Genomic DNA, 25885 nt, shown 5'->3' with positions numbered 1-25885 from the left:
AAAATTGAAAAATAAAAAACTGAAAAATCGAGATTTCAAGAAGTCGAAAAATCGAGAAGTCGAAAAAGTTCAGAAAGCTAGAAATGGGAAAATAAAAAAATCGATCAATCTAAAAGTCGAAAAATCGAGAAAACGAAGTCTATTAATATAGATTGAAAAATCGTAAAATTTGAAGTTAGGAAAAATTGATAAATCGTTGAAGCGAAAAATTGAAAAATTCCAAAACTGAAACATGAAAAATTGAGAAACTGAAAAGTCGAAAAATCCAAAAATTTAAAAAATCGAAAAATTGAAAAACCAAAAACCAGAGAATTCGAAAAACTGAAAAACTGTATAATCTAAAAATTGAAAAACTGAAAAATCGGGATTTCAAGAAGTCGAGAAATCGAGAAGTTGAGACCTTGAACGTCGAAAAGTTGAGAGAGCGAGAAATGGAAAAATTAAATCGATAAATCGTAAAGCCAAAAAATCGAGAAGACGAAAAATTGAAGAATCATAAAACTAAAAAATCGCCAAACTGAAAATCGAGAAATTGAAAAATTGAAAAACCGAGAAACTGAAAAACGGAAATATTGAAGAATAAAAAAACTGAAAAATCCCAAAACTGAAATATATACCGAAAATCTGTGAAATTGAAAGTTGAAAAATCCAGAAATCAGACCTTTGAACTGTGATCGTCAACAAGAGTGGAACCTTACGTTGTGTGTGTGTTTTTTATGGCGAAATGCGTTCAACAAGCTGGTTTGGGAAACGCTCGAGGTACTTACGGAATAAATGTTCAGATTCAAGTCGGAAGTACAGAACGACTTTTTCTTATAGATAGGACGTTGTAACTTAAAAAATCTGGCAACACCGCAGATCTAACAAATGAATATTACATTTATTTGGAAATATTATCAGTGTGTAAGTATACTATCAATCAGAAAAGTTTGAAGATAGTGGGAAAATATTTTTCAACGAAAATAAATAACAATTTTAGATGAAAGTGTTGCCTAAAAGTGAAATGGAAAAAAAAAATCCCCAGAAATATGAAGGAAATTGTTACTTTTATCCAGTGTTGGCAATGTTGATGTAAACATAACCTATATGTTTACAACTGTTTGACATTAAAGTAAATAAAGTGCGTTTTTTTTTTAATAGACATACATGTAAAGCAGTGTGTGCTCATGTACAGCTAGAGACATGTGTTGAAGTCGAAACATTTGTGATTCGAAAGTATTGATTTTACGCACCACCAGAATTTAAATAAATTAGCATTGCCCGACCGATGTAGACCGACAAGTCAACTTGATACCAAACGCTAAAGATTAATAACCAGTTTTAATTGTTATTAAATAATAAACGAATGCGACATTTGTAAGTATTACTGGTTGCCTAACCGTCTACGTTAAAATGGTGGAGGCGCCGGGTTATCACTTAATTCATCAAAATTAAAACAATAAAATGCATACTTACGTGTCTTACATCCGCGACGACAACTCCTTCCGCTCGTACCGACTCAACAGCCAAAACCCCATCGAATTGGACTACTTCCAGGTAACTCAACATTGTCACACTCCAAAAACCCTCAATTATCTCTCTAGGTGAAAAAAGAAAAGAAACTTTTAACAGCGGTCGTGCGAAATAACGTCCCCACCATCAGACAACTCCTCAACTCCCCGAAATGGTACCACGTCACCGACAAACACGGCTTGAACCTCCTCCACATCGCGATTCTCGAAAATAGGTAAATTCACGTTTCCTCTAACATCTATAACGACCTAGTTTTAGTAAAGAAGCTTTCGATTATCTACTATCTTTAGAAGACTTTCCTTTGGAGATGGTGAGCGACTATGGCGAAACCGCTCTAATTACGGCAATTTTAGTCATAGATATAGATAGGCACGGAGGAATGAAGCTCGGTAGTGACTACTTCGCCTTACAACTCATACAAAGGGGCGCCGATATTTTTTATCGGGACAATTTCGGCTACACCACCTTGTCGTGTGCTTCCTTGAAGCACCACGTCAAGATGGCGGAAGATTTGATCGAGAGAGGGGTGTGTTTAGACCACCAAGACGTGTACGGCAACACTGCTTTACATGACGCTTTGGACCATGAAGGTCCAGATGCTTTGGAGTTCGTTTCGTTGTTGCTGTACCATGGAGCTGACCCTAGAATACGAAACAAAGACGACTTGAACCCTTTCGAAAAGTCGGTTTTGCACTGCAGTGACACCGTTCTTCAAGAAATTCTCTTTTACTACACTTACGACGAGTACACAGAGTTGGCCACTCATTTGAGTGTTTTACTCAGGCTAGCACAGTACGAGTCGTCTCTGCTTTTGATGTTTGAGGGTGCGGTGATTGATGATTTTTCTCGGGGGAGTTACGGGCAGATTTTTTACATAGATGTGGAATATTTGAAGATTTTGATTAAGAGGTTTGAGGGTGCTATTAACACTGTTCTTCCGTTATGTACTCTGTATGAGTGGTCGCGGAACGCGGTTTCGTTTGAGAAGATAGAGGTTTTTATAAATAGTAGTGTGAAGAGTGGAATGGTGGCTTGTCTTCAGAATGAGGAGGATGATCTAGTGTTTCAACACCTCATCGACTGTGAGTTGGATGAGGGTGTTTTGAGTGGTGTGGTGTGTTACTTTTTGTCGTATGGTTTGAATCTCACTGAGAGTGGTTTACAGAGGATTTTTCAAAAGTTTGGGTATTGCGAGTTGTTTAAGATTTTGTTGCACATGGATGTCGAAATGGTTGTTGACTACGACAAACAGATAATGCCTACGTTGATTTACGATATCACTTTAGATCTAGACGGTTATCTCGAAAATATCGACAACTACTCGAGTGAGAACGTAGAATATTTGCTGCGATTTTTTGTTAATAGAAGACTGAATGAGCTGTGTTGGAACATGAACGTGGAGGAAATCAGTCTCCGAATTTGTAGTTTGCCCCAAGTTCCACTTCTATTAGAACTTGCTAGGAACGTCTTTCGTCAGTACTTTATAGATAAGTTTGAAATTCGTACTTCCAGACGGTTTTACACCCTTTTGAATAATTTGAATATCAGTAATGTTTATAAGAAGATCGTAACATATGAAAAGGCTTTGTATTAAAATATGCCAAAGCTTCGTCGTGCCTTTGTTATAAAAAACATCAAAACATACCGCCGTTTTTGACTCCAATGAACCATTTTATTGAATATTGGACCGATTTTTGTAAGTTTTGCTTCAATTATACATTTTGTGGTGTACAATTTTAATTAAAAGTCTGTTGTTAATTCGGTAGTTTTTTCTTTTGTAAAATGCAGTGTTTATATTTTGGATTTTTTTCTTAATATACATAGTATTCTTTGAACAACACAATACTCGAAAACATTTTTTTTAATTTCTTGTAAAGAAATAAGTATTTTGCAGTTAAGCTCCGCCCACTTGGTTCACGGCGAATAAAAAAAATCATCACAATGGAGACTTTCTAATATTTTGTCATTTTGTTTTAATATGTGTAGACTTTTTTTCACAACATGAAACTTAAAACATGTTTAAAATGGAAAATTTGTATAAGAACATATCGATTTGGCAATTAGACTCGGCCCCATAATTGCAAAATCTATATTTCCTTGCAAAAATGTGCCATTTTAAACATATTTTAAGTTTCTTGTTGTGAAAAGATGGCTATGTATATTAAGTCAAAAAATGCAAAATATAAGCCCCACCCACCCGCCCTATCTCAATTCTGATGATTTTTTTATTCATCGTGATCCGAGGGGCGGAGCTTAATTGTAAAATTCTCATTTTTCTACGAGATATAAAAAACATGTTTTTGAGTATCCTGTTGTTCAAAAAATATTGTGTATCTTAAGAAAAAAAATAAAGCCAAAGAGAAGCCCCACCCATACCCGCCCCGATCTCGATTCTCAATTGTGATGAAATTTTCATTCGTTGTCAGACCGAGGGGCGGAACCTAACTGCAAAATCGATACTTTCCTACAAAAATTGACCATTTTAAACATATTTTACTTTTCTTGTTGTGAAAAAAGTTACTTAGATCAAGAAAAAAAATGTGGCCCGCCCACCCACCCTATCTTAATTGTGATGAATTATTTATTCATTGTCACACTGATGGCGTAGCATAATTGCAAAATCTGTATTTCCTTGCAAAAATATGCAAAATACCACCAATTTTCGACCAATTTTCAACGAAATTTCCGAAATTTCACTAAATGCATTTTCTTGTATATTTTGGGCCGAAGAAGTCATATCCGCTTTCATTTCTTCGATAAGTCCAGAGGTTTTTCCAGAATCGTCCTTTGAAATATACAAAATATGCAAAATACCAGCAATTTTCGACCAATTTTCAACGAAATTTTCGAAATTTCACTAAATGCATTTTCCTGTAGATTTCGGACCGCAGAAATCATATGGTTTTTCCAGAATCGTCCTTTGAAATATACAAAAATATGCAAAATACCACCAATTTTCGACCAATTTTTAACGAAATTTTCGAAATTTTACTAAATACATTTTCTTGTAAATTTCGGGCCGCAGAAGTCATCCGCTTTCATTTCTTCGATAACTGTAATGGTTTTTCCAGAATCGTCCTTTGAAATATACAAAAATATGCAAAATACCACCAATTTTCGACCAATTTTCAACGAAATTTTCGAAATTTTACTAAATCCATTTTCTTGTAGATTTAGGTCCGCAGAAATCATTGCCGCTTTCATTTCTTCGATAACTCCAATCGTTTTTCCAGAATCGTCCCTTGAAATATACAAAAATATGCAAAATACCACCAATTTTCGACCAATTTTCAACGAAATTTTCGAAATTTCACTAAATACATTTTCTTGTAGATTTCGGGCCGCAGAAGTCATATCCGCTTTCATTTCTTCGATAACTCCAATTGTTTTTGCCAGAATCGTCCTTTGAAATATACAAAATATGCAAAATACCACCAATTATTATCGACCAATTTTCAAAGAAATTTCCGAAATTTCACTAAATGCATTTTCTTGTGGAATTAGGGCAGCAGAATTCATATCCGCTTTCATTTCTTCGATTACTCCAAAGGTTTTTCTAGAACCGTTCTTTGAAATATATAAAAATATGCAAAATACCACCAATTTTCGACCAATTTTCAACGAAATTTTGGAAATTTCACTAAATGCATTTTCTTGTAGATTTAGAGCCTCAGAAGTCATTGCCGCTTGCATTTCTGCGATAACTCCAACGGTTTTTCCAGAATCGTCCTTTGAAATATACAAAAATATGCAAAATACCACCAATTTTCGACCAATTTTCAACGAAATTTTCGAAATTTCACTAAATGCATTTTCTTCTAGATTTCGGACCGCAGAAATCATAGCCGCTTTCATTTCTTCGATAACTCCAATGGTTTTTCCAGAATCGTCCTTTGAAATATACAAAAATATGCAAAATACCACCAATTTTCGACCAATTTTCAACGAAATATTCGAAATTTTACTAAATACATTTTCTTGTAGATTTCGGGCCGCAGAATTCATATCTGCTTTCTTTTCTTCGATAACTCCAATGGTTTTTCCGGAATCGTCCTTTGAAATATACAAAAATATGCAAAATACCACCAATTTTCGACCAATTTTCAACGAAATATTCGAAATTTTACTAAATACATTTTCTTGTAGATTTCGGGCCGCAGAATTCATATCCGCTTTCATTTCTCCGATAACTCCAATGGTTTTTCCAGAATCGTCCTTTGAAATATACAAAATATGCAAAATACCACCAATTTTCGACCAATTTTCAACAAAATTTTCGAAATTTTACCAAATGCATTTTCTTGTAGATTTCGGGCCGCAGAAGTCATTGCCGCTTTCATTTCTTCGATAACTCCATTGGTTTTTGCAGAATCGTCCTTGGAAATAGACAAAAATATGCCAAATACCACCAATTTTCGACCAATTTTCATCAAAATTTTCGAAATTTCACTAAATGCATTTTCTTGTGGATTTAGAGCCGCAGAATTCATATCCGCTTTCGTTTCTTCGATTACTCCAATGGTTTTTCTAGAATCGTCCTCTGAAATATACAAAATATACAAAATACCACCAACTTTTGTAGTTAAGCATTGTGCAGGACGGTTCTGAATTATAAGTGCGAGCATAACGACGAAATTGTGTGGTTTATAATTAGTGAATTTTTCTGAATTTTTCGATGCTGTTAGTGCCGTTTGCAATATAGGCTGTCCCTAAATTGGAAGTTTGTGAAGTGCATGGTTCCTGAGTTATTAGAAGTTAATTGAACATTCTGTCTCACCGTTATTCTAATCAGTGAGTTTTTCTTCAATCGTTTTTCACAAGAAGTTTTTATTTTGTACAATTGATAAATTACTTTCCTATATTTCTTTACTCCCAGTGTTCATTAATTGTTAATTCCTCCCGTGGCCTACCCAGTCTGTCAGTAATATTAGTCACCGTAACAGGCCCTACTGGTGTGAAGAAGTGTATATGTTTTAATATCCCTCTTTTTTCCCAGAAAATATTGGTACATTAACAATGCCAAGCTATTGTGTCAGATGCGAATCAGCCGTTACACCCTCTACTCCGTCGGTGAAATGCACCAAGTGTAAAAAATATGCTCATGTAAAATGTATTAGTTCACATCCCTCTGTTTTAATTTCTGGTAATTCGTGGACTTGTGATGTTTGTACACAATCGCCAACTCCATCTTTGTCCGACCATAATACAAATATATCTATCGTTGATATTGAACAAATAATTAAAAAACAATTTAATATATTTAAGATTGAATTGAAATCAGAGATCTCTGAAATCATTGATGCTAAGCTTGAGAAAATTAATAACAGAATCCTAGCTGTTGAAAATAAAGTTCAGCACCTTGAGTCGGAATTTTTACAGCTTCAGGACAATTCTTCTAAATATGGCGTTTCTGGTAATATTAATGATGTAATATCTGAACTTGCCGACCGCAATGACCGTAGTAATAATGTCCTTCTATTTAATATTCCGGAATCTAGTGCTCACTCAATAGATGACAAAGTGAGAGATGATTTAAACCATGTCTGTTCTGTTTTAGATCCATTGGGATCATTTCCTCAGCCCAAAAAAATTGTTCGTCTTGGTCTACCTAAACACAGTGTGATACGTCCATTAAAGATAATTTACGAGAACAGTGAGGAGGCTAAGAATATTTTGCGTTCAAATAAAAACAACACTAACAAACAATTTCATTTTCATGCCGATCTGACCAAATTGCAACGTGAATCTAATAGTTTGATCATAAAAGAGTTTAAAGAGAACATTTCAAAAGGTGACAAGAAAATAACTCTCAGATACAAGAATAATATGGCTTTTATTTCGAAAAAACGGGAGGTCCACAAGTCTCCAAAAAACTAAGCTTTCTGTACTTTAATGCGGGTGGCCTTCGTACGAAGATTAAAGACTTCTCTCTATATGTTAATTCTTGTGTATACGATGTCATAATAATAACTGAAACTTGGTTGCATGGTGCTATTTGTGACGAGGAACTGTCATTGTCAAATTACAACGTCTTTCGTGCGGATCGTAATGTTAATACTAGTAACAAAATGTTAGGTGGTGGCGTATTAATAGCAGTAAAAAAGATATATCGTTCTTCGTTGGTAAAGTTGGGTAACAAGGTGGACAGTGTATTTATCCGCATTAATTTAAATGATTTGCAATTGGTCATTGGGGGTGTTTACATTCCACCTAACTCGGCTGTAGAAATTTATAAAAGTCATTGCGTGGATCTGGAAAGTGTTTATAACATAATCCCTGATTCTAATGTCATAATTGCAGGTGACTTTAATTTACCTCATATTCGTTTTGATACGTTTGGTATGCTCAATTCAGTTTGTTACTCTCCTGTAGTGGAAGTGTTATGGAACACGTATTCATTTTTGAATCTGTATCAAGTTAATAAGATTCCCAATAGCAGAGGTATATTTTTAGATTTAGTATTTTCCAATTTTTGTGACCTGGAAGTCAACACTGCGATTGATTCTCCCTTTTCTGGTAGTTTACACCATACTCCTTACTCATGGTTGATTAATGGCTCAATTGGAGATACTTTGAGTACCGAAATTGAAGTTTTTGATTTTGCCAAGGGCAATTATATTCTCATTAACGAGTTTTTTGCTTCTGTTCCTTGGGATATTTATTTCCGTGATTTGAACCTTGATGATAGGATAAAGTTATTTTATGAGATTCTTTACTGTGCCATTGACCAATTTATACCAAAGAAGATCATTAGGTCAAACTCCTCCAGATTTCCTATATGGTTTAATAAAGATCTTAAATCTTTAACATTTAAAAAGAAAATAGCCCATCAAAAATTTAAGCAAACTGGAAACCTACATGATTACGAATATTTTAGCTCACTAAGAGCCCAGTGTAAAGAATTGAGTAGTAAACTTTATGATTCTTATATTAGAAAAATTAATACCAATATTTATAATAATCCCAAATTTGTTTGGAAATTTATTAAGGATAGAAAACGCTGCAATGATATTCCAACAGAAATGTTTTTGAACCATAAAGTTGCTAAAGATGGCCATGACATCGCTAAACTATTTGCTGAATATTTTTCGTCGGTCTATTCCCATGATAAACTTACTGATTATGATTGTTCTTCAATTATTAGCAACAGTATTAACGATCCTGGATTACATGTCTCTATTACTGATGTCTTTGAGAGTATTTTAAATCTAAAAGTATCATGCAATCCTGGCCCAGATGGTATTCCAAGCCTGTTTATAAAGAAGTGCATATTTACGTTGTCTCCTCCCATATGTAACTTATTCAAGTTGTCATTGATTGATTCGAAGTTTCCAGATGCATGGAAAATTAGTTATATTGTCCCTATATACAAAGCAGGCCAACGTAATCAAGTTGATAGTTATCGTGGGGTGTGTAATCAAATGATATTGCCAAAAATTTTTGATCTAATTGTATCTAAACAGTTATCATGGATGAGTTCTTCTATTTTGACTGAAAAGCAACATGGATTCCGTCCTAAGAGATCAACATTGACCAACTTAATTGAATACTATTCTTATCTTAACGAATCCTTTGGGAATAGATGTCAAGTGGATGCAATATATACCGATTTTTCGAAAGCATTCGATAAAGTTAATCAGAGGATCTTATTATTAAAACTGTCCCATTTGGGATTTAGACGGGAAACGATTATCTGGCTGAGATCGTTTTTATGTGATAGATGGCAACAGGTAAGGTTAGGCAATTTTCTATCTGAGCCTTTTCAAGTAACGTCAGGAGTGCCACAAGGTTCGCACTGTGGTCCCCTTTTGTTTTTGTTATTTATAAATGACCTATCGCAAGTATTTCATCATTGTAATTTTCTATTTTTTGCTGACGATTTAAAACTTTTTAGTTGCATTAGATCTATTCAAGACACATTTCTTGTTCAATCTGATTTGGATGCATTTTGTTCATGGTGTACACGTAATGAATTGCATTTAAATACTGCCAAATGCCATTCTATTTCATTTTGTAATAAGAAGACTATAATACATTTCGATTATGTACTGGATAAAACTGTTATCGATCATGTTAATGAAGTTAAAGATCTTGGTGTATTATTCGACTCGTCATTATCTTTTAAGAATCATTACCTTACTGTTATAACCAAAGCTTTCAAACTGTGGGGATTTTTATGGAGAAACTGTAAAGATTTATCTCCTGCTGTATTGAAGATCCTCTATTGCTCCTTAGTTCGACCTCATTTAGAATATGCTTCATCCGTTTGGTATCCAATATACGATGTCGATGCTGCTGCTCTCGAAAAAGTCCAAAAAAAGTTTTTAAGATGTATGGAGTTTAAACTTGGACAGCAACATCACAAAGGAGAATACTCAAATATTCTTACTTTCCTCAACATGCAAACTTTACATACACGTAGACTAACTAGTGATTTAACATTTCTTCATGGGGTCATCAATAGTTCTATTGATAATAGCGCCATTCTGGAGAAATTATCCTTCCTTATTAGCCCTCCGGAAATTAGAAACACCAGAAGCAAGCAAATTTTTAGAATTAGTTCGTTCGCCACAAATTTAGCTCGTAATCACCCCTTGAGGAGAATGATGTTAGTTGTAAATGATCTTTGTAAGCATGAAACATTTAATTTATTTGATAGTTCAAAACAAGTGTTTAAGAAGAATTTAAGATTAATTTTGAAATAGTTTTTTAATTTAGTATTTTCTAATGAATATAATAATTATTATGTGTTAAGTAAAAATTATTATTATTTTTGTATTATGCTTGTGCCATTATGTATATTTTGTAAATGGATTTCCGTTAATAAATTATTATTATTATTATTAACTATCGACCAATTTTCAAAGAAATTTCTGAAATTTCACTAAATGCATTTTCTTGTGGATTTCGGGCCGCAGAAGTCATATCCGCTTTCATTTCTTCGATAACTCCAATGGTTTTCCCAGAATCGTCCTTTGAAATATACAAAATATGCAAAATACCACCAATTTTCGACCAATTTTCAACGAAATTTTCGAAATTTCACTAAATACATTTTCTTGTATATTTCGGGCCGCAGAAGTCATATACGCTTTCATTTCTTCGATAACTCCAATGGTTTTTCCAGAATCGTCATGAAATATACAAAAATATGCAAAATACCACCAATTTTCGACCAATTTTCAACGAAATTTTCGAAATTTCACTAAATGCATTTTCCTATAGATTTCGGACCGCAGAAAGCATTGCCGCTTTCATTTCTTCGATAACTCCAATGGTTTTTCCAGAATCGTCTTTTGAAATATACAAAATATGCAAAACACCACCAATTTTCGACCAATTTTCAACGAAATTCTCGAAATTGCACTAAATGCATTTTCTTGTGGATTTAGGGCCCCAGAATTCATATCCGCTTTCATTTCTTCGATAACTCCAATGGTTTAACCAGAATCGTCCTTTGAAATATACAAAAATATGCAAAATACCACCAATTTTCGACCAATTTTCAACGAAATATCCGAAATTTCACTAGATGCATTTTCTTGTAGATTTCGGGCCGCAGAAGTCATATACGCTTTCATTTCTTCGATAACTCCAATGGTTTTTCCAGAATCGTCCTTTGAAATATACAAAATATGCAAAATACCACCAATTTTCGACCAATTTTCAACGAAATTTTCGAAATTTCACTAAATGCATTTTCTTGTCGATTTAGGGCTGCAGAAGTCATATCCGCTTTCATTTCTTCGATAAATGTAATGGTTTTTCCAGAATTGTCCTTTGAAATATACAAAAATATGCAAAATACCACCAATTTTCGACCAATTTTCAACGAAATTTCCGAAATTTCACTAAATGCATTTTCTTGTAGATTTCGGGCCGCAGAAGTTATATCCGCTTTCATTTCTTCGATAACTCTAATGGTTTTTCCAGAATCGTCTTTTGAAATATACAAAATATGCAAAATACCACCAATTTTCGACCAATTTTCACCGAAATTTTCGAAATTTCACTAAATGCATTTTCTTGTCGATTTAGGGCTGCAGAAGTCATATGCGCTTTCATTTCTTCGATAAATGTAATGGTTTTTCCAGAATTGTCCTTTGAAATATACAAAAATATGCAAAATACCACCAATTTTCGACCAATTTTCAACGAAATTTACGAAATTTCACTAAATGCATTTTCTTGTAGATTTCGGGCCGTAAAATTCATACCCGCTTTCATTTCTTCGATAACTACAATGGTTTTTCCAGAATCGTCCTTTGAAATATACACAAATATGCAAAATACCACCAAATTTCGACCAATTTTCAACGAAATTTTCGAAATTTCACAAAATGCATTTTCTTGTAGATTTCGGGCCGCAGAAGTCATATACGCTTTCATTTCTTCGATAACTCCAATGGTTTTTCCAGAATCGTCCTTTGAAATATACAAAATATGCAAAATACCACCAATTTTCGACCAATTTTCAACGAAATTTTCGAAATTTCACTAAATGCATTTTCTTGTAGATTTAGGACACCAGAAGTCATATCCGCTTTCATTTCTTCGATAACTCGAACGGTTTTTCCAGAATCGTCCTTTGAAATATATAAAAATATGCAAAATACCACCAATTTTCGACCGTAATGAATTTTTCATTTGTTGTCACACCGAGGGGCGTAGCATAATTGCAAAATCCATTAATATAAGCAGTTTTTTCACTACAAGAAAGTTAAAACGTGTTTAAAATGGTACATTTTTGCAGGAAAATATGGATTTTGCAATTGTCCTCCGCCCCTTGGTGTGACAACGAAAGGAAAGTTCATCATAGTGGAGATGGGAACGCGGGTAATGGTGGGGTTAATTTTTAGCTTCCTTGTTTACTTGATAATTTTAGTTTTCTTTGAGCATAATTTTGCATGTTCCAGATGGTAATTTTTTGTGGAAAAATAACGATTTTGCAATTAAGCTCCGCCCTTTGTCTCACGACGAATAAAAACTACGCTCGGGAAGTGGGGCATATATTTTGCGCTTATTTTTTCTTAATGTAAGTAGTTTTTTCACAACAAGAAATTTAAAACCTTTTTAAAATGGTAAATTTTTGTAGGGAAATATGGTTTTTGCAATTAAGCTCCGCCCTTCGGTATGACTACGAATGAAAAATTCATCACAATTGAAATCGGGGGGGTATAGGTGGGGCGTAATCTTCGGTTTCCTTTTTTACTTAATAACACTGGCCTACACACATTTTGGTGCCTAGAATTTTAGACCTGATTTTAAATATGTCTTATCAAATGATATCAAAATTGCTACTTATTTTTCTGTATCAGCTCTTGTTTACGAGATAGAAAAAAAAATGCATTTTTACAGAACTACCGGTTTATTTTCAATTTATACTTCGAGAAATTGTCTTTTAAGTGATTTTGTCGGACAATCAAACCGGATATTTGTAAAATGTTCCCTTGGAACTTTGAACACGCTATATTTCTGGAATAAGCACACCCAGATCTAAATCCCAAAATTTTTTGTAGATTTTTAGATTTTTTCAAAATGACGATTTTCCAATATGAAATTTTTGATCAATTCTGAAAATAATCGAAACCGATTTTATAATTTTTGAAACATTCTAATTTGAGGCCGAATATTTTTGAATTCGGACTTCAAATGAACCAAAAAAAATAATAATTTTCGCAAATTTTCATTTCGTTTAAAACATCTACAATACTTTATTGAAAGAATTTTTGTAAAAACAAAAACAATATGTACAAGCTAGCTTTTCAAAAAAGTTTTAGTTCGTTAATAAGATCAAAGGTTAGTTGTTTAGTAGTTAATAGTTCCGTTGGTTCTCATTGTTCGTTTTCATATTGTAAACACTTATTCTTTTATATTTCCTGTCATTGGGTTAAGTATCTAAAGCAAAGAAATTATTATTATTATTATCATTTTCTGAATGGGTTAAATAGGTCTTTCTGCTGAAGATACATTGGGATATTTCCATTAGTGTCGATTGTTTTTGTTGATGCCCACTATATTGGTCATACAAAAATAACAGTCGTCATGATGATTTTTTTGTTCTTGCCAAATCATAGGTACTCCAAACTTCATACACTTATGTGTTCCTTTCACCCATTGTCGCAAATGTTCAATGCACATTTCACATGCACTATGAGGCACCCACGGTTTATCTTGGTTCCGTATTTAGATACCGTAGTTAGGAAAATACAAGCGGATCACAGAGTCCGTAATCGATTTTCGCTGATTATTGAATATGTATTCACCACAAACGTAACAAAACATATCAGGGTTGTTCATACAACGTCTAAACTTACTACCCATAATGAAATAAGTAGATACATTTTATCTGTGCTCTTGTAAGATTGACTGTTTCGAACAAAACCGGGAAAAAAATGAAAATGAGGATGGTAGGCACACAAGAGCTGATGGGTTGAAATGACAAATGTCAATATACTGTACTGTACCTATCTTATGGATGACAAATACAAAAAACGCTGCACCAAAATTTTTTTTGTTTTTTGTAGGCCTGTGTAATTGTAGTTTTCTTTGAATCTTTAAAGAACAAGTTTCAGATGGTAATTTCTTGTAGAAAAATAAGAATTTTGTAATTAAGCTCCACCTCGTGGCTCATGACGAATAAAGAAAATCATCACAATTTAAATAGGCCGCGTGGGCGGGGCACATATATTGTTTTTTAAGGTAAGCAGTTTTTTTCACAACAAGAGGCTTAAAACGTGTTTAAAATGGTAAATTTTTGCAGGGAATTATGGATTTTGGAATTATGCTACGCCCCTTGCTGTGACAACGAATGAAAAATTCATCTTCCTTTTTTACTTGATTCTTATAGTTTTTTTTAAACATAATTTTTTAAGAACATGTTCCAGATGGTAATTTCTTGTAGAAAAATATGAATTTTGCAATTAAGCTCCGCCCCCTGGCTCACGACGAATAAACAAAATCATCACAATTTAGACAGGGTGGGGGCACATATTTGCATGAGTTATGCTGTAAGTTAAGTAGAACTTTGATACTAAGACAAGGATGATGTTGATCTTTATTAACTAAAGCTCGATATGTTTGTTTGTATTTTTTCAGCTTTCATTTGCTCAACTTCTTGCCTTAATTTCTTATTCTCTTGAACGAGGTCATTGACAATTTTCTTCAAGTCTCTTACCAAATCATTGAATTGGGATCTTCTGTATCTGGACTTTGACTTGAATTACCAATTCTGAAGAAGAAATAAATAATTTAAAGAGATTTTCCAACAACTATGTGTTCGTATTCATTAAACTGCCTTAAACAAAACGTCTTTGAAACCACGAAATCTGTCTTCGCGTTTTCGTCACCGTTTCCAATAGAATTTAAACGTGATTTGTTTCTTTATTTCTCCCCGCCCAAACAAGCACCTTCGAAATTAGCCAAATTTTCAACCCCTTTGTCGCAACTGCACCGCAATCAGAACGAAAATTCCGCCCCGTGTCTTCAAACATTTTCACTATCAATTTACCTAATGGAATTAATTTCCATAATATGCAAATTCGTGTCAACACAACTTGTTGTTTCAGCGGGCGAGTCGATAAATTCAATTACAACGACAACAATTCCGTTATTTTTATGTTTGTTTTCGGGGTTATAAAACTGATTTGGCAATTTATTGCGCCAGAAATGGCTCGACGAAGACTGCCGGCCGGACAGACACCCCTCGGGCTTGATTTATGTGCTTTCGCCACTTTTGGTAAACAATCCGATGGAAGTAGGACGCCGAAAGTGGCACAAGCCTAGATCCCGGATCTGGGGCTCATTACGGGCTATTATTAGGTGTTGTCAGTTTGGGGTTTACAGGTTGTAAACAATTAGGTGGAGTGCTGAATTCTGATGATGGAGGGCACGGAAGGAATTTGAAATGGGGGGAAATTTATCGCATGGGCTAATTTATTGATTTGGAACACATACACAGTAATGGTGTCACGTTTCATATTTATGAGATTTTTTATAATTTTAGTTGAAAATTTCTAGTTGGGAATTCATTTCGGTTGCATGCTTTTGGTGCCTACTGTTTCCGTTTGCTCGTTGTTTGACTGTTTTTGGTTTTTATTTTTGTTATTATTGTTACTATTATCAAAGAGAACGGATTTCTGGAATATAAATAATAAATCACTTCATACAACACTTTTTTTTTAAGATATTTGATTCACTGCTGGCCAGTGTTGGGCAGTATCTAGTATCTGTATCTAGATACAAAATTAATGGCACAGATACAGATACTTTTTTTATTTAACTTTTTTTTCAGTAGTTATTAGTTGAGTTATACTAGTAGTAATTTTTGATACTTCATGTTGGTCATTTTGGTCACATAAACAAAAATAGAGGTAAGAGGTCCACTAATAGTGTTCTGTCACGGAAATTTTCATATTTTAAATACCATCATTGTAGCCTTCAGTATTTATACATCTTTAAATATAATCCTGAAGGGTTATAAATCTAAGCCATGGTAAGATGGTATTTTAAAAACCATAAACCACAATTCACTATTCACTGCGTTTTACGCTTATCCGGGGCAATGCATTTTATCTGTGTACCTGAGCAACACGGGTCCGGTAGGCCCGTTGGTTGTATTTGTGTTATTAAATAAAAGTAATTTTAATAGTAAAAATATTTGTTTAAGGTATGTTATTATTTTTAGAAAATAATAATTGCGTGTTACATAATGATTAATTTTTTCAATTAGCACAAATTAGAATGTTCAATACATACATTTCTCTCGCATAAATCACATACGAGTATTTGTTACTGTTTTATACCTTTATTTTTTAGACAAATGTAGTATCTTTTCCTGTTGCAACATGTGTCATTTCTTCACTTTTTCATTGTTGGACCTAACGCGAGGCGGGCTTGGCAGGTCCGTTTTGCCCTAGAATGTGCCGATTATGTTAAAGTGTAAATCTTGGGCAATAAAATTAATATTTTTACAACCCTCGGTAGAATAATTTATCGTGATATATTATCAGAAATCGTGAAACGAGATTAAAATAAAATGAGTTTCAACAAAAATCTGAAAATTTAAAGTTGCACTCTGGTGATTCCGGCCTGCCAGGCAGCCTTTGATCCTGTACCGGGTTTAAATACCTTTCTAAGAAATTGTACTTATTTTGCCTTAAACGGAACCAGCAATTCTTCCTAAAATGTATATACCTGCCGCACCGGGATAGACGATTACCGGACATAAAAACATGGTAAGTCGATATTGAAGAATAATTTATGACAGGTTGCCGACAACAAACCTTCAGCACAGAATAATCATTTCCCGTATTCTTTTGAAATATTAATTTTAATGCTGGATATAATTATTAGATATACTCAAACACAATTTGGACACTGTAGTATAGGAATAAAAACAAAAAAAATATTCTTTTTAACCCTACGTAATAAATATTGCACAATTTGCGACACATCAAACAGCGAAGCGATGGCCTATTTGCAGGAAAAAAGAAAAGATTTTTCAGTCTTGAATAACTATGCTGCAGTAAAATGTTTATTTTTTAAATCTAATACCACAATCCCTTTTTCTGCATCTGTGGAACGGGTGTTTAGTAGCGGAAACCAAATTCTGACACCAAGAAGAAATAATTTAGGTGACAATACGTTCGAAATGTTCTTAATTTTAAAAAATTTATTAAACAATACATAAAAAAATACATAAACATGTTTTCAGTTATTTTATTCGCCAAAGCTTCAAAAAGTATCTGTTTTCTTGTATCTATATCTAGATACATTTCGAAAAAATCGAAAACAATCTGTATCTAGATACTTTTATCTTCCATGTATCTATATCTGTATCTAGATATTTTTAAAAGTATCTATCCCCAACACTGCTGCTGGCATGGGTTGATGGCGCGCTTTGAATTTTCGATTCCTTCATGAAATTTGGACAATAGTTTACTTTTGTAATGTAAACACCCACTAAGAAAGGAACTTGGGAAATTCCACCCCTAAAAGGGTGAAAAGCGGTGGTAAAGTTTGTACAGGAAGACTATTCCCTAACCATTTCTGTTGTAAATATTTACGTGAAACTTGGTATTAATGCTCTTCAATACAGATAACGAAACACGTATTTCAGCATTTTCCGAGATTCAACCCCTAAGGGGGTAAAAAGCGGTGTCTAATTGTGTATGGGAAAAATATTTCTATTGTAAATTTTTGCGTGGAACTTGATATAATGCTGTTCAACACAAATAATGTAAAGCGTATTTCAGTTGTACGTGGTAGGGTTATTGGAAAAATCAGTCTTAAGCCTTTAAAATTTAAGAAGTTGTATGGAAATAGAGAGGCCGCGACGTCACCGAGTAAGCGACTGCGATGCGAACGCGGTCTGCGGTCGGACGCGTGAGGCCAAACGGCGTTGACGGTTGTGTTTTATGTCACGAATTGTCAAAATATTTCCGATATGGTTGTAGAAATCTTAAACATATACGGTGCAATGGTACCACATACTGTCGTACCGATTATTGGCGATGGAGCTTGCTTATTCCGAGCAATATCATACCTGTTATATGGTACTGAAGTTATGGCTCGGGAGGTGCGGGAGATCCTAATAGTAACACACGTAGTAGAGCGTTGGGATGAGTTTTCCATCCTATCCCACGACAGAGATGGAAATAATTTTAACAGTGCTGCTGACTACCTTGCCGAAATGTCACAGTCCTATACTTATGGCGGTTTGTGCGAATTAGTGGCTTCTGGACAAATATTTCCATATGTATTTGAGGTTTATTATAACGGAGAGTTGTATGAAAAATTCGGCATAGAAGAAAATCCCGTATGTAAATTGCGTTTTAGTACTTCGCACGATCTTTCTAATGGGCATTTCGACGTTTATCAATCTTCTGAGGATCAATTAATTCCAAGTTTCATTTCTCAAAATGATACTGAAAAAAAGAAGCACCACCGGGCTAGATTTACCGACGCAACTAGAAAAAAACAGCTCAAAGATGCCGCTATCAAGTACATGCAACGTAATCCGGATGTTCATCGTAAGGCTGTCATGGTTTATCAACGGAAAAATCCAGAGGCTCACCGCGCTGCAGTGATGACTTACCAGCAAAATAATCCAGATGTTCATAGAGCAAGTGTTTTTAGGCATGAAAGGAATAATCCCGGAAATCGATCAGAAAGGCGATTGCTTCCGTGGAAAGTTAAAGCTTTGTCTGGAATGATGTATGATCTTGAATTAGCTTATGAAACTGATAAAACTGTTGCCCTAGGTGCTATGAATCACAAATGCATACATTGTCTTGCTTATAAGTGGAAAGAAGAAGCTCCTGGCATGTGTTGCGCCGGTGGTAAAGGGCAACTTCCAACATTTAAACCCTTGCCAGAGCCTCTTCACAGCTTGATTATGGGTCTTCATCCAGAGCAGGTTCATTTTATGGATGGTATTAGAAAGTATAACAGTTGCTTTCAGATGACGTCCTTTGGAGCTAAGAAAATAATGGAAGATGGTTTTATGCCCACGTTTAAAGTACAGGGACAGGTTTATCATTTGGTTGGTAGCTTATTACCCTTGCTCCAACAAGAACCTCAATTTCTTCAAATTTACTTCATTGGTGAAGACGAGAGAGAGGTAAATTTGAGATGCAGCAATTTCTCTGGTGTGAAACCAAATCTGGTCAAACAACTGCAAGCGATGTTGCACGAGAAAAATTCATATATAAGGGACCTGAAAACAACTCTTCAAAACGTACCCGAAGATTGTGAAAAATTTGAAGTCGTTATTCACGCTGATAGAAAACCAGCCAATGCTCACACAGGCCGTTATAATGCACAGACAACGAGTGAAGTTGCTCTGGTCATAGTCGGACAGCAGTTCGACAAGCGAGATATCGTTTTACAAAATCACGATAACAAATTGCATCGGATCAGCGAGTTACACCGCTCGTATGACGCCCTGCAATACCCACTCTTATTTTGTTATGGTGAGGATGGTTACTCTATTGACGTACCGCAATATGATCCTAAAACAAAAACATCTCTTCAAAAAACCATATCGGCGCTAAATTTTTATTCATATCGCATCATGGTCAGAGAAGAAGACGAAAATCGATTGTTATAATATCGTACCCTTTTTAGTCAATATTTAGTTGATACGTATGCGAAAATAGAAACGGAAAGATTGAATTATATCAGGTACAACCAAGCATACCTCAGAGCAGATGTACATTTATGTACATTTGAAAGATGCGATAGGAAGGCAGGACACCGATATTACTCAACTTGGTAATAGGGTGGTACTCCCTTCATCGTTTACTGGATCACCTCGATATATGCATGAAAGAACTCAAGATGCAATGACCTACGTACGCCATTACGGTCGCCCTGACCTTTTCATCACATTTACATGCAATCCTCAATGGAAAGATATTGCAGATGCATTGCTGCATGGTCAAAAGCCACACGATCGTCATGACATTATAGCACGGGTATTTCATTTAAAAGTTAAAGCAATTATGTCACTGCTAACAAAAGGAAATTTGTTTGTTTGGAAAAGTGCGTTGCTTTATGTATTCCGTTGAATGGCAGAAGCGAGGTCTTCCACACATCCACATTTTGTTGTGGTTGGAGCAGCGAATTTCTGCGGTTAATATAGATAATGTTATCTGTGCGGAGATACCGGATCCTCAAAAGGATCCTATCCTTTATAAAATTATCAAAACCAATATGATCCATGGGCCCTGCGGAAATTTGAGGAAATTCCCGTGTATGAAAGGAGGTTGCTGTAGCAAAAAATATCCTCGAATTCTCCTGAAAGAAACCCAAACAGGCGACGACGGCTACCCTAAATATCGGCGAAGAGGTCCCGCGGATGGTGGATTCACGGTTGAAATCCATGGTGTAACCCTAGATAATAGATGGGTGGTACTGTATAATCCAGTTTTGTCTCGAACTTTTGCTGCTCACATCAACATCGAGTATTGTAACTCTGTAAAATCTATTAAATATATATGCAAATACGTCAATAAAGGATCCGACCAAGCCTCATTTGGTCTTGAAAATGACAATGATGAGGTCAAATTATATGAAAGTGGTCGATATATTAGCAGCTCTGAAGCTGTTTGGAGAATTCTGGCCTTTCCTATACATGAAAGATTTCCAGCTGTTTTTCATCTCGCAGTGCACTTGGAAAATGGCCAGCGTGTCTATTTTAATCCTAACGACTTCAATAATGTGACTGAAAAGGTAAATAATCCACAGAAAACTACTCTTCTAGCATTTTTTGATCTTTGCAAAACGGATAATTTTGCAAAAACCCTTCTCTATGTTGAAGTCCCTTCATACTATGTGTGGAAAAGTACTAAATTTGAGAGACGAAAACGTGGAAACAATGTTGATAGTTGGCCGGGAGTCAAAAAAGATCAAGCTTTGGGCAGAGTGTACACCGTCCACCCTAATAACGCCGAATGTTACTACTTTCCTCTTCTTCTTCATCAAGTGAGAGGGCCAACATCATTCTCGGATTTAAAAACTATTGATGGTGTCGTTTATCCCACATACCAGTCATCATGTAAATCCTTGGGTTTGCTAGAAGATGACAAGCAGTGGAATGCTACAATGGAAGAAGCTGCTCTTACTGATTCTCCTTTTAAGCTACGAGACCTGTTCTCAATTTTGTTGATATTTTGCAAAGTAACAGACGCTTTAAGTATATGGGAGAAATATAAAAACAGTCTGTCGGAGGACATAAAACGTCAAGTGCAGTCAGAGTGTCAAGACAGTGTTCAGATTATGAATGAAGTGTACAACAAGTGTCTGATTTCCATTGAAGATACGGTTTTATCTTTAGGAGGACAATGTTTAGAGTATTATGGTTTGCCTCAGCCTGTAAGACGTGAAGAAGTCATACAAAACAGAGACTATCTCAGAGAGATTAGCTATGACACACTTTTATTGGCTCAAGTAGTATCCAACAACGAAAGTTTATTAAATACAGAACAATATCAAATTTACAACCAAGTTTTAGATAGTATCGAGAATGGCACTGGTCAAGTATTCTTTTTGGATGCTCCTGGAGGCACGGGTAAAACGTTTCTTTTAAAATTATTATTGGCTAGAGTACGAAAAAATGGCGGGATAGCCTTGGCAGTTGCTTCTTCTGGCATAGCAGCCACGTTGCTGGATGGCGGTAAAACAGCGCATTCTGCTTTTAAATTACCCTTAAATCTAATGCGTGTAGAGACACCTCTGTGCAACATTTCAAAGCAGAGCAATATGGCGCAAGTCTTGAAAGAAACAAAACTTATAAGTAGTATGGGATGAATGCACTATGGCCCATAAAGGAGGCGTAGAAGCTCTCAGTAAAACTCTGCGAGATATAAGAGAAAATGGTAGTTTGTAGGCGGCGTTATGGTTCTCTTAGCTGGAGACTTTCGACAAACCTTACCCGTCGTACCAAGGGGAACACGAGCCGATGAAGTGAGGTCATGTTTAAAATCATCGTATTTGTGGCCCCAAATTAAGAAGCTCGCCTTAAAGACAAATATGAGAGTACTTTTAGGAGGTGATGCTACCGTTGCTAAGTTTGCACAGACTGTGCTTCAAATAGGAGATGGAAATTACCCTACAGTTGATGGTAAGATTATTATACCACCAACTCTGGCTACGGTAGTAGAATCTCTTACAGAACTAACCAACAAAATTTACCCCGACATCATCAATCTCAAGGCAAAACCCATAGACTGGTTATGCGAACGTGCTATTTTGACTCCCAAAAATGAGAGAGCGGCTGGTATTAACGATCTTTTGTTAAAATCATTTGAAGGAGAAGAAATTCAATATAAATCCGTGGATTCGGTAGTACAAACTGATGATGCTATAAATTATCCAGTCGAGTTTTTAAATACGCTTAACCCAGCTGGTCTTCCCCCTCATAATTTCACACTTAAGATTGGCGCACCAGTTATGCTATTAAGGAACCTGAACCTTCCAAAGTTATGCAATGGCACCAGATTGCAAATAACGGCTCTCCACCGGAATGTTGTAGAGGCCACGATAATCACGGGATGTGCTCAAGGGGGAAAGGTGTTCATACCACGAATACCTTTAATACCGTCAGAATACCCATTTGAATTCAAAAGGTTGCAGTTCCCCCTGAAAGTCTGCTTCGCAATAACTATCAATAAAGCACAAGGTCAAACATTGAAAATGGCCGGAATAGACCTGACGGAAGACTGTTTTTCTCATGGACAGTTCTATGTGGCCTGTTCCAGAGTGAGTGCCGCGAGTCGTCTGGTAATTCTAGCACATGGAAAGCTTACGACGAATGTGGTATACAAAGAAGTACTTTGTTAGTAACAAATTAATTTTGTTCTTTGTTATAATTTTTTATTTCCGTAATTGGGTTGAAATAAATAGAATATATGTATTAAGTATAGTTACTATTATATTATATTTTTGTTAGAATAGTTTTGTTTCACATTACGAAAGAAACCTTTTGTCCAAATTTCATGTTTATAGCTCCAGTAGTTATGTTGATGAATCAGTCAGCCGGACAGGACAAAAACTTTTATACATATATTGTTATTATTATTAATGAAGACTCTACAAACTTAAAAAATAATATAAATTGAAATCAACAAATATTTAAGGAGATGAAAAATAATGTGTCCTAATTGCGAAATCCACGCAAGCAGAGCTGCGGGTAACAGCTAGTATTCTATATATCTGTAAATTTATATATACAGTCGTCGGCATTTCGATTTAACCACTCCCTAGTGTAAGTTTTCAAAATTTCGCTGGTGTAAACGGCTTTCCGTACCTTTTTAGAGAGAAAATGGCCGACGATTAATGACATTAGTTACTTTTTTTTGACATTTGTTTGATCGCCGTCTTACAAGGTTCTGTGCTTACAAGGCGACGGCTTATTAATTAAGGGGCTCTTTTATGTGGGTTAGAGCTTAGGGTACGCATTTTCAGGGCACATACACCGACATTATCAAACTGTGGAATCGAAAGTGCAGTATAAATCTGCACTGCCACAATTGATGGTATAAGCAGTCAACAGTTTACCATCTCGTTAACAAAAGGTGGACATCAATAAAATGGGCAAGTACGACTCAAAGGTATAGTGAAAATTGGAACTTTTATTTGTATTTTTACCTATCTATGTACAAGGATGGTGTACGAAGAATGACCACATGGCTGGCAGTTGGTATTAATATTTCCATCAGTCTTATTTATGCTGCCATGGACGATACTGACTTATGGCTTGGTTCTTCTGAATCACAGAACTCTGGTGCTTGTACTAATAATGCGTCATTAGAAGATTTACACATTTTAATGAAATGTTACCAGAACTGTTGAGTATTTTGAGCCCACTGTATACAAATAAATATGAGAAAATTGTAGGTTATAATTTATAAGAAACTACATGAAGTATTTAAAGAGATAAAGCGTGAAGCAAAAGGAAGTAATGTAAAGAAGCAGATCAATTCACTAAGGTTGAATCACAGGAGGGAATTAAATAAAATGAAATGTTCTAAATGTGATAGAAAGACAATTCTCAATGAACATAATTTATAGGAACATAAACAGTAGTCTCAACTGTTACAAATCAGTGTATTGTCAAAAACTTTAACAATGGAATAAAACAGGAACAACTAACTAACTCATTAATACAATAATTGTTAAAAGGTGTGACATTTATTTACTTAGCAAGGTAAATTAATCATCTATTACCTCTACAATAATTGTTTCTATATCATTCTCTGCATTCATCCATTCACACATCTCAACATCATCTACACAAAGCTGCTGGCCTTCTCCAATATTGCCTTGTGTTTCATTCATACTGGTTTCAGGATCCATACTTACATTTAATGTTCTGTTGGCTAATACACCATCCTGCATAATATCACTTATACTGTCTGATTCATCTGAACTTAAATCAGATTCACTATCAGATTCTCCAAGTGATATTATGACAGGAGGAATATCTTTAACACTGGTATTACCCATCATTCTTTGCCAGTCATCCTTGATAATATTTTCACAGTGGATTACACTTGATGTCCACATCTCTGGTTTATATTTAGACATAGCTTCAATCCACAAGTGCTTGATTTCTGATTTTTTGGAAGACTGCTTCAAGATGTGTTTGTTATAATATGGTTTACAGAATCCCCATACCATTTCTATAGCATTATAGTGGCAGTGATATGGAGGTAAACGTAAAACTTCAATATTACTCTTTGACAACAACTCATCAATCTCATATTTACGAGTTGATGGTAAAAGAGGTTTGATAATATCCCAAAGCTGTTTTTTTGTCAAATTATCGCCAAAAGGAATTTTTTTTTGTGCAAGCCAAAATTTTAATTTTGATTTAATCCAAGACAAACGAGGCAATTGTTCTGCTAACACCGAATGATAAGGTGCATTGTCCATGATGATAACAACCTTACCGTTAATAAAATTAACAGATGGAATTAACTGTGTTTCCACCCATTGCCTGAACAATTGCCCGTTCATAGTCTTATGATAGTCCCTGCTATCATTATTGCTATCTAAAAATAGCAAGCAGTTTTCCAAAAAACCAAATTTACCCCCTGCATGAAGTATGGTAAACCTTCTACCCTCATTCATTACTATTTTCGCAGGCATGCCTCTCCGATCACTCTCATGCACCCATCTTCTTACTGGTACACCATGCTGATACACCCACGTCTCGTCTAAATAAACAAATGTCACATCTTCTTCCATTAACTGTATGTAACGCCTTAAAAATTTAATTTTTAATCCCTGTAAGCGGGGCGACTCAATTATAATTTTCCTGTTTTCAACTTTTTTAAAATTGTAACCCATGGATTTAATAACCCTTCGTAGAGTCCGGATACTTGCGTTGTAATTAAGATTTTCTGTGGCAAAAGTAAATAAATCCTGAATTGTAAAAAACTCATTCTGACGATTTTTTTCAAATATGTGAAAGTTTAGGTCTTCTTTGAATTCAAAATCCGTAAACCATTTTGACTTCTTTCGTGGGGAAGGTCTAGGATCTTCGGGAAGTTGTCCGGATTTGTGTTGGAGTAAAAGCGTTCTTATTTGACTTCTTGAACACTGCAGGAAAATGAGCTGGTTAATGATAGGATAAAAGGATGTTACTGAGTCACTGGTTGGTGTGAAAAATGGACAACGTGAACTGTGTGGTGGACAAGTAACGTTGGAAATGTTATAGTTACTACCAAGATTTCGTACTGAAAAAATATTCGCTAGTCGTAACTCGTGTTCACGCTGGGAAGACGAAGGATATGCCCGTTGAAACTCTTCGTAACATTTTACAATAGCAGCTTTTATTTGTTTTTTGAACAAAGTTCGCGTTCTT

General features: G+C 35.1%; 4 protein-coding genes across 4 annotated transcripts; 3 read left to right on the top strand and 1 right to left on the bottom strand.

The window, feature by feature from the left end:
- Positions 1–1104: 1104 nt before the first annotated feature.
- On the top strand, positions 1105–3232 carry LOC135123261 (uncharacterized). The gene is made up of 3 exons (XM_064047757.1): positions 1105–1536; positions 1584–1726; positions 1771–3232. The coding sequence occupies exons 1-3, from the start codon at positions 1444–1446 to the stop codon at positions 3104–3106; spliced, it is 1572 nt and encodes a 523-aa protein (XP_063903827.1). The 5' UTR covers positions 1105–1443; the 3' UTR covers positions 3107–3232.
- A 16838-nt stretch (positions 3233–20070) lies between these two features.
- On the top strand, positions 20071–21825 carry LOC135123203 (uncharacterized). The gene has a single exon (XM_064047696.1). It carries the CDS (start codon positions 20071–20073, stop codon positions 21823–21825), a length of 1755 nt encoding a protein of 584 aa, XP_063903766.1.
- A 7-nt stretch (positions 21826–21832) lies between these two features.
- Positions 21833–22857, top strand: LOC135123202 (uncharacterized). The gene is made up of 2 exons (XM_064047695.1): positions 21833–21863; positions 21905–22857. Exons 1-2 carry the CDS (start codon positions 21833–21835, stop codon positions 22855–22857), a joined length of 984 nt encoding a protein of 327 aa, XP_063903765.1.
- Positions 22858–24228: 1371 nt separating this feature from the next.
- Positions 24229–25266, bottom strand: LOC135123201 (uncharacterized). The gene has a single exon (XM_064047693.1). It carries the CDS (start codon positions 25264–25266, stop codon positions 24229–24231), a length of 1038 nt encoding a protein of 345 aa, XP_063903763.1.
- Between the last annotated feature and the right edge of the window lie 619 nt (positions 25267–25885).

This window comes from Zophobas morio, unplaced genomic scaffold (assembly GCF_036711695.1).
Source record: "Zophobas morio isolate AGI-343-1 ecotype UQ-CSIRO unplaced genomic scaffold, CSIRO_AGI_Zmor_V1 ptg000006l, whole genome shotgun sequence".
Taxonomy (NCBI): domain Eukaryota; kingdom Metazoa; phylum Arthropoda; class Insecta; order Coleoptera; family Tenebrionidae; genus Zophobas; species Zophobas morio.
Note: the sequence above shows the minus strand (reverse complement) of the source record. Positions and strands in the feature narration are given on the sequence as shown.